The following is a 9,823-nucleotide window of genomic DNA, read 5'->3' as shown; positions in this document are numbered from 1 at the left end:
CATCAACTGAAGAGGTTCATAATAGCCTACATAATCATCAACATATCTACTCTTCTTATAAGAGATGTCTTTCATCTATTGATGTTCATTCCCCCTCCCCCTCTTTCTTTGAAGAGGACAATGATGAGAAGGAAAGTGCAAAAACATGGATTCAGAGGAGCTACTGTGCGTCATGGCACCCACGCCCTTGTGCTGTGCTATCTCTACGGACACAACAACATGCACTTACTTCATAGGCAGAATGAGCCTGAGCCCGCGGAGTGCTGATGTCACTAGTTGCCGGGCTTCCTCTCAATGGAACGAAATAGATGAGTCACTGTCCATCCACCACAAGCTGTCACAACAACTCACAAGCCCCTTCATTTGACGCAACGAATTAAAGACGGCAAATGGTTCAAGCGGGGTACACATATCAGTGTGTGGAGTAAACATTTCAAAACATTGCGAAGAACGACACTTTTCCAATGTGTAGGCCATTGAAATTCATGTCAAATGTTAATGGGAGTATCTATTGTATTCTAATCCACCACACAAGTGTTGTCAGCTAGTTTAAATTGCTGTGTGGCTCTTAATTAAATTGCTGTTGAGCTTCAGTCGGTTTTGTTTACCTCGACATGCCCTGCACATGGGGAGGGATAACTGCGCGCAGTACGTCACGGTCTACGCGCTAAGGCAACAACAATACACGAGAAAGCGACATACTGTAGGCAGTTTATAACACACCGGTTTCTCCACACTGTGCGTTTTTGTCCGTTTCAGAATCTCTCTCCACCCTTCAGCCACTAACTATGTCAGGCTCGTCGACTCCAGAGGACGCGTTGTACGGTAAGGGTTTTGGGGCGATGGATCGTTATTGGGTCAATGCAAAGTCGGGTCAATTGTGATTGATTTGTGCTGTAGTAACTATGAAATGTTTATAAAAAAGCCTTGTAACTGCCCTATGATGACTCTTTCTCTGTGTATACCCTAGGGATAAACTATGTTCAACTGTTTTTCTAGGCTAACATTTAAATAAATAATTCCAAGAGGGGTCCATCAGGAAAATAACATTATTGATGTATAAATTATTATGTTCGTCCTCATTAGGCCTACAATGCTTATTTTTAGTAACAATCAATTAATGATGCATGAACAGTGACCTCTTTCACCAGAATAAGTTTGTTTATCACATTTTAATTTATTAATGGACAACGATTATTTATAGTCATTATCCACGACCTAATGCATGGTTAACGTGGACTTGTGAGAAAATGGGCATGTTAGGGAGAGAAATGTAAGTATGCCATTTTGAAGTTATCATTGTTGTTGCCACTGACATGGTCATCCTGTAAACAGATTTTATGACTCACCAGTTTGTATATCACTAAGCCAATTAAGCCCAGGAGATTTACCTGAAGCTTATAGCTCACTGTACAGTTTGCTTATAGCCTCTACAGCACATGGGGGATGTTGTATAGCCTTCATAATATCACAGCTAGGACATGCACAACGACACATCTGTGCTTTGTTTTTCAAGAACTAGGCCTATATTAACACACATAACATACACCTGATATGCACTACAGTCCTTCTATGGAAGGATACTGGACTATTGACAGACATTGGGTGCTGCTGCAGTGCAGCCTGGTCAAGGCCACACAGAGAGAGAGAGAGAGAGAGAGAGAGAGAGAGAGAGAGAGAGAGAGAGAGAGAGAGAGAGAGAGAGAGAGAGAGAGAGAGAGAGAGAGAGAGAGAGAGAGAGAGAGAGAGAGAGAGAGAGAGAGAGAGAGAGAGAGAGAGAGAGAGAGAGAGAGAGAGAGAGAGAGAGAGAGAGAGAGAGAGAGAGAGAGAGAGAGAGAGAGAGAGAGAGAGAGAGAGAGAGAGAGAGAGAGAGCACGAGCAGGCTGGCAGCCAGTGGTTATGTCATGACTCTCTCATTCTGGGAGGAAAACTAGGGCAATGGCACAGTTTGCCCTCTGCCCTCCCTTCCCCTTTCTCCATCTCCACCCCCCTCTCCACTGTTGCTGTCTATATGATCTCTCACTTACCCTAAAGCAAATAATAAATGGGAAGAGACAAAAATAGGGGATGGGAGGATGTGTGGAGGAGGAGAGCAGGTGATGATGTTTGCATTCCGCAGAGAGAAAGAGATAGAATGAGAGATAAGGAAATAGATGAGAATGAGACAGGAGAGGAAAGGCTGGTTAATCTCATACAGAAATAAGATCTTACATAATCATTCTGTCAGGCTGTGTCAGTGGTTGTCCCTGTTTGTTTTTGTGTTAGTGTGTGTGTTGTGTGTGTTACACTCAAGCTAAACTAAGGACCAGGGGGAAACACAACATTCGTTGTTACAAATGCCCTTATGTCAGTAAGTCATTGGGTCTTGTCTAATACTATGTCAGGAATGGGATGTCCTGTCTGCTTAAAAATGTACTCTTGAATAATTAGTTTTGAAGGTGATGCTCACAAGCCAAAAGGGGTTCCCATTTTTTTGTGTACTACGTCATCAAATTGCGTATGATATGTTACGTCCTACATATATATATATTTTTTGCAATTCGTATGATGAATCCCATGTGTACTATATGTTACCAATTTGTTGTGCTTAAGATCCTGGATTGCAACTTTAAAGGGGACAGAATACCTATGTCATGTCCAACAACAACAGCAACACAGACCTAAGGTTTTTACGAAAAAGAAGGATCAATGAGTTAGCCAGCAATGTTTGATAAACCATGAGAAATAACTGTTGATTTTCTGGTTCACTAACAAAGCTAAACGTATATATGTGTTGTTGTCAATGAGACCATGCCCATTTCAAGCTTATCTTCCCCCCCCCCCCCAAAAAAAAAATAATTCTGAATATTTAGGCAAGTTCGCTGGCTAACTCGTCGATCTTGCTTTGGGGTAGCCCCTCTTCATTGCGTGTCCTAACAGTAGGCCATCTACTGTAATGATTGAGCAACAGCAGACAATTACAATCTCTTTAGAATCTGTCTGTCTTTTTTCTGTCTGTTCCTGCTGTGTCATTCCACCTGATAGGCTGATAGGCTGATTGGCTGTGTTGGTTTTACCTTCCTCCTGGTTTAGCCTTCCAGAATTAGGCTTCAGTAAAGTTATTCTGGGAGATTCAATATGATTGAATAAGATTAACTGAAATGTAACCTATGGAATGATCCAGGGTTAGCTCTTCTCTCAGTTGCAACATAGAGTATTGTATTACTGTTCATTTTGCAACCTAACAAAAGTTTCAGGGGAATAGAGACAATTCAAATGTCATTATGGCTATGTACAGTGTTAACAATGTGCTTTAAAAATGTAATAGTTCAAGTACAAAAGGGAAAATAAATAAACATAAATGTGGGTTGCATTTACAATTGTATTTGTTCTTCACTTGTTGCCCTTTTCTTGTGGCAACCGGTCACAAATCTTGCTGCTGTGATGGAACACTAGTATTTCACCCAATAGATATGGGAGTTTATCATAATTTAGTTTGTTTACAAATTCTTTGTGTATCTGTGTAATCTGAGGGAAATATGTGTCTCTAATATAGTCATACATTTGGCAGGAGGTTAGGAAGTGCAGCTCAGCTTCCACCTCATTTTGTTGGCAGTGTGCACAGAGCCAGGTCTGCCTATGGTGGCCTTTCTCAACAGCAAGGCTATGCTCACTGAGTCTGTACATAGTTAAAGCTTTCCTTAAGTTTGGGTCAGTCACAGTGGTCATGTATTCTGCGATAGTGTACTCTCTGTTTAGGGCTAAATAGCAGTCTAATTTGCTCAGTTTTTTTTGTTAATTCTTTCCAATGTGTCAAGTAATCATCTTTTGTTTTCTCATGATTTGGTTGGGTCTTATTGTGTTGCTGTCCCGGGGCTCTGTGGGGTCTGTATGTGTTTGTGAACAGAGCCCCAGGACCTGCTTGCTTAGAGGAATCTTCTCCAGGTTCATCTCTCTGGATTTGATTGCTTTGTTATGGAAGGTTTGGGAATCGCTTCCTTCTAGGTGGTTGTAGAATTTAACGGCTCTTTTCTGGATTTTGATAATAATCGGGTATGGGCCTAATTCTGCTCTGCATACATTATTTGCATTATGTTTTTGCAGAATTTTTGTCTTACTGAGATTGACTGTCAGGGCCCAGGGCTGACAGGATCTGTGAAGAAGATCTAGATGCTGCTGTAGGCCCATCTTGGCTGGGGACAGAAGCACTAGATCATCAGCCAACTGTAGACTTTTGACTTCATATTCTAGTAGGGTGAGGCCGGGTGCTTCAGACTGTTCTAGTGCCCTCAACAATTCGTTGATACAGTGGGGCAAAAAAGTATTTAGTCAGCCACCAATTGTGCAAGTTCTCCCACTTAAAAAGATGAAAGAGGCCTGTCATTTTCATCATAGGTACACTTCACCTATGACAGACAAAAAATCCAGAAAATCACATTGTAGGAAATTTTATGAATTTATTTGCAAATTATGGTGGAAAATAAGTATTTGGTCAATAACAAAGGTTTACCCCCCCCCCCCCCCACACACACACACACACAGGCTCGTGGGTGGAGCTGGAGGAGTTAATATCAGCAGTGAGCAGCAGGGATAGTCTGACAGGGCAACAACAGGACACAGCCTCCTGGGCCCCGCAGGGGGAGCTAGAGAGGATCCTGCTGGAGGCACAGCTTGAGTGTGAGAGGAGTAAAGACAGGTCAGTATCCGACACCAACAAAAATCTCTCTCCCCTTGTGTGTGTGTGTGTGTGTGTGTGTGTGTGTGTGTGTGTGTGTGTGTGTGTGTGTGTGTGTGTGTGTGTGTGGGTACATACATCGATGTCTGATGTTACTGAGAAGTCTGTTGACCTGCTCTCTTTGTTCAGTCCTCCCCTGGTGGTGACTCCTCCGCAGACCACTGCTTCCCCTCCCCACAGTGAAGGCAGCAGCAGTACAGACTGTGTTACCATACAGGTACGAAACACACACACGCATGCAGGCACATAACACTCAAATTACATATTTTACTGTAGCAGTAGCAATCCTTTGCTATTAGATAGCTCTAACACCACACAAGTCAGTGTTATCAAATCAAATAAATACACCAATTATTCGTCACATGCTTTGCAAACAATAGGTGTAGACTAACAGTGAAATTATTGGGCACTTCCCAACAGAGAAAGAAGCTGTTCAGGGTCCTGTTGGCTCCAGACTTGGTGCATTGGTACCACTTGCTGTGTATTAGCAGAGAGAACAGTCTATGACTTGGGTGGCTGGAGTCTTTGACAATTTTAAGGGCCTTCTTCTGACACCGCCTGGTATAGAGGTCCTGGATGGCAAGGAGCTCGGCCCCATTGATGTACTGGGCTGTACGCACTACCCTCTGTAGCGCATTGTGTCGGATGCCAAGCAGTTGCAGTGATGCAGCCAGTCAACTCAATGGTGCTCTCAATGGTTTTTACTATCTGAGGGCCCAAGCCAAATATTTTCACCCTGTTGGTGTGTGTGGACCATGATAGATCCTTATTGATGTGGACAGAGAGGAACTTGAAGCTCTCAATCTGCCCCACTACAGCCATGTTGATGTGAATGGGGGCATGCTCAGCCCTCCATTTCCTGTAGGTCCTTTGTCTTGCTGACTTTGAGGGAGAGGTTGTTGTTCTTTGCAACTCACTGCCTCTCTGACCTCCTCCCTATAGGCCTACCACCATTGTGTCATCGGCAAACTTAATGATGGTGTTGGAGTCGTGCGTGGCCATGCAGTTGTGGGTGAACAGGGAGTACAGGAGGGGACTAAGCACGCAACCCTTATGGGCCCCATATTGAGGGTCAGCGTGGCGGATGTGTTGTTGCCTTCCCTCACGGGTTGTTGGCGGCCCATCAGGAAGTCCAGGATCCAGTTGCAGAGGGAGGTCTTCAGGCCCAGGGTCCTTAGCTTAGTGATGAGCTTGTTGAACTCTTGAGCTGTCGTCAATGAACAGCATTCTCACATAGGTGTTCCTTTTGTCTAGGTGGGAAAGGGCTGTGTGGACTACAATAAAGATGGAGTCATCGGTGGATCTGTTGGGGTGATATGCGAATTGGAGTTGGTCCAGGGTGTCTGGGACGATGTTGTTGATGTGAGCCATGACCAGCCTTTCAAAGCATTTCATCGCTACAGATGTGAGTGCTACGGGGCACTTAGACAGGTCATTTAGACAGGTTACCTTCTGGTTCTTGGGCACACGGACGATGGTGGTCTACTTGAAACATGTAGGTATTAAAGACTTTGTCAGGGAGAGGTTGAAAATGTCAGTGAAGACACTTGCCAGCTGGTCAGCGCATGCTCTGAGTATGCATCCTGGTAATCCGTCTGGCCCTGCAGCCCTGTGAATTTTAACCTGTTTGCAGGTCTTACGCACATTGGCTACGGACAGCATGATCACACATGCAGAACAGCTGGCGCTCTCATGCATGGTTCAGTGTTGCTTGCCTTGAAGCGAGCATAGAAGGCATTTAGCTCATCTGGAAGGCTTGCGTCACTGGGCAGCTCGTGGCTGGATTTCTGTGATAGTTTGTTATCCGTGATAGTTAGCAAGCCCCGCCACATCCGATGAGCGTCAGAGCCGGTGTGGTAGGATTTGATCTTAGTCCTGTATTGACGTGAATGCCTGTTTGATGTTTCGTCGGAGCACGTAGTGGGATTTCTTATAAGCGTCCGGATTAGAGTCCCACTTCTTGAGAACAGCAGCTCTAGCCTTTAGCTCAGTGCGGATGTTGCCTGTAAATCAATGGCTTCTGGTTGGGATATGTACATACAGTCACTGTGGGGACGACGTCATCAATTGACTTATTAATGATGCTGGTGACTGATGTGGTATACTCATCAATGCCATTGGAGGAATCCCGGAACATATCCTAGCCTGTGCTAGCGAAACAGTCCTGTAGCTTAGCTTCATCTGACCACTTCCGTATTGAGGATAGTCTTGAATGGAGCTCGTCCAGTTTGTTCCCCAGTGATTGTACGTTCTCCAATACAAGGAGGGTTTATGTACTCGCCGACGTAGTTTCTTCAGGGTGCCCGCACGTCGGCCTCTCTTACGCCACCTTTCACTTTTTCGAGTTACGGGGATTAGGGCCTGGTCTGGGGTCAGCAGTATGTCCTGCGCCTCCGCCTCATTGAAGTGGAAATCTTCATCCAAATTAATGTTAGTGATAGCTGTTCGGATGTCTAGAAGCTATTTTCGGTCATAGGAAATTATGGCGGAAACATTATTTACAAAAAAGTTCATATTAGCACAAAAAAAACTGAAAATAGCAGAATTTGTCAGGAGCCCGGCAAAACGGCTGCTATGCATTGCAGCGCCATTCTTAGTCAAGACATGATGGCAAATGTAATTGATAATTGACATTTAACATTCCCTCTCTTCTCTACTTCTCTCTTCCTCCCCCTCTCCATCTCAGTCCGAAGAAGAAGGGGAGAGGAGGCTCATTTCCGAGTGGGTATGGGACTGGTCCAGTCGGCCCGAGAACCTTCCACCAAAGTAAGAACCTACGCATAGAATTGGAACGACTCCGAATTGATTCTCATTCTAATTAGTTCTAATTCCATTTACCTTACATTGACCATGTCTCAGTGAATCATTTCACCCCAAGTTTCATTTTTAGGCCGTCATTGTAATTAAGAATTTGTTCTTAACTGACTTCCCTAGTTAAATAAAGGTTAAATTAAATAAACATTAATTTACACACGTACTTGGCTGCCTATAACAAGTACTGACCCGTGAGGAGCCTGTGGATGTGCTATAGGGAATGTAGTCATTATTTTGTATACATAATGAATGAAATCTTGTACAGTAACATTGAAACATGACAGATATCTCTCTCTGTTACACCTAAACATGACAGATGATAGTCTTGGACATGAATGTATGTTTCTTCTCATGTTATGGCGCTACTGAACAGCTCACAGTCTTTTCTTGAAATATTCTAACTGAGAAAATACGAGAACTAGAATTTCTCCTGAGAAATCTCCTTTTATCTTGAGGAACAAAGCGTGTTTTCTTCTCTCCTTCTCTTTCTCTCTATGTTCCCCTTTCTCCATCTCTTTCTTTCTTCATCTTCCTTGTCTCCCTTTCTCCCTCCATCTCACTCGCTTTTTTCCTCCCTCTCTCTCGATTCTCCCTTATGCCTCTCTTGCACTCAGGGAGTTTGTGTTCCAGCACCCGAAGCAGCAGTCGGGCTCTCTGAGCGTAAGGAAGAGTGAGGTGATGAAAAGAGGCCTGTTCTCCTCTGACGTCCTCATGATCCTCATCCCTTCACTGCTTGCCTCGCACCTGCTCACACTGGGAGTAGGGTAAGAGACACACACTCACACTCACTCACTCACTCACTCACTCACTCACTCACTCACTCACTCACTCACTCACTCACTCACACACACACACACACACACAGTCGAAAGCATATACATGCACTATAATAGATAAATACAGGACATATAAGCTACCGACACTAAGAGATAATGAGATACAGGTTGTCTTAGTGTAGTAATGTAGTAATGTAGTAACCTACTATGTAGATAATGTAGTAACCTACTATATGACCACCAGCACCTGATGCTTTTTTAAATTATAGATCTCTTTCCTAATAGCAGCAATCTGTTTTTATACAACAAGGAGGTAAATGTGCATCCTTCATTATTAGCAGTATATTTCTCTCGCAGGATCTACATAGGGAAGCGATTGGCTGCCTCCACAACTAGCACTCTGTGACGTGCTTCCGGGCAGCGCTCCCATTCGCTGACGGCAGACCAATAGGATCTCAGCCCTCGCCACAGTACACTTGTTGCCCTTTCTCCCTGTCATGCAGCAACTTTCTTTACCAATGTCTGTCTGTCTGTCTGTCTGTCTGTCTGTCTGTCTGTCTGTCTGTCTGTCTGTCCACCATCCACCAGAACTTTGTGTGTCTGTCCGTCAGTCACCCAGCATCTCTGAATCTGTGATTGTCCCAGGGCCAGAGCGTGTCTGTTTGTGTGTTTGTCTCTCTCTCTCTCTCTGTGTGTGTGTGTGTGTGTGTCAGGGCAGGGCAGGACAGTTGATACTCTACGGACATTGTGTCAATGACTCAGACTGAGGTCACTTTTACTCTCCCAGCAGAGTAACACTGATCTCAATTAACTAACAGAGAGAAACGAGTGATAAGATCGAGAGAGAAAAGAGAGGAAGAAAGAGAATAACACCCAGATAAATCCCCATTGAAGATGTTAGCAGATTGTTGAAGAAATGGGGTATATAGCCCAATGCTTTCCCAAATAAAAACCAGAATCTAATCCTGGTGAAAGAAAGAGGTCATCAATAGAGCCATATACAGGCAGTATATGCCTATATGACTCTGGTCACCAATATTATGTGTCAGACATGCCAGAACTGTGATGAGCCCAGGTGATTTGTATTAGTTTTGTTTAATGTTCTTTGTGGTTTATGACCACAAAAGTGGCTCTGGTTTTGCACTTTGTCCTATATAACCATCTGACTGTTTGAACTCTGAACTATTTGAATGACTATAACCCCATTAAACTTCATTTGTCACCCGTGTCCGTGATCCATTTGTCTATCTTACTCCATTTTTCCTTTTCCATCCACTTTTATTGTGTTTAGACATTCGTTGTATTTTAGAGCTTATTATTTATTTTATAAATGGTAAAAGTGTGTTTCAGATCTTATTATTTATTTTATAAACGGTATAAGTGCTAGAGAGCTATGACATAATAAGAGATATATCAAAACTAAGACATTTGTATAAGTTAGCCCCGAACCTTATTCAGCTACTTGTCTGGATTGTTTGTGTGATGCCATTGTTTAACGGAAATAGATTCTCATTTAGCC

General features: G+C 43.6%; 1 protein-coding gene across 1 annotated transcript; it reads left to right on the top strand.

The window, feature by feature from the left end:
* Positions 1–386: 386 nt before the first annotated feature.
* On the top strand, positions 387–9,532 carry LOC135517664 (BCL2/adenovirus E1B 19 kDa protein-interacting protein 3-like). The gene is made up of 6 exons (XM_064942169.1): positions 387–825; positions 4,522–4,675; positions 4,844–4,931; positions 7,401–7,480; positions 8,143–8,292; positions 8,662–9,532. Exons 1-6 carry the CDS (start codon positions 789–791, stop codon positions 8,708–8,710), a joined length of 558 nt encoding a protein of 185 aa, XP_064798241.1. The 5' UTR covers positions 387–788; the 3' UTR covers positions 8,711–9,532.
* Positions 9,533–9,823: the final 291 nt, after the last annotated feature.

This window comes from Oncorhynchus masou, chromosome 28 (assembly GCF_036934945.1).
Source record: "Oncorhynchus masou masou isolate Uvic2021 chromosome 28, UVic_Omas_1.1, whole genome shotgun sequence".
Classification (NCBI taxonomy): domain Eukaryota; kingdom Metazoa; phylum Chordata; class Actinopteri; order Salmoniformes; family Salmonidae; genus Oncorhynchus; species Oncorhynchus masou.
The sequence above is the reverse complement of the archived record's forward strand: the minus strand, read 5'-3'. Positions and strand labels throughout refer to the sequence as shown.

Excerpts from the sequence above, each read along its gene's own strand:
- LOC135517664 (XM_064942169.1), top strand. The coding sequence starts at position 789 with ATGTCAGGCTCGTCGACTCCAGAGGACGCGTTGTACG. Across the intron at positions 4,932-7,400 it reads CAGACTGTGTTACCATACAG|TCCGAAGAAGAAGGGGAGAG; the intron begins GTACGAAACACA and ends TCTCCATCTCAG. Across the intron at positions 7,481-8,142 it reads CCCGAGAACCTTCCACCAAA|GGAGTTTGTGTTCCAGCACC; the intron begins GTAAGAACCTAC and ends TCTTGCACTCAG.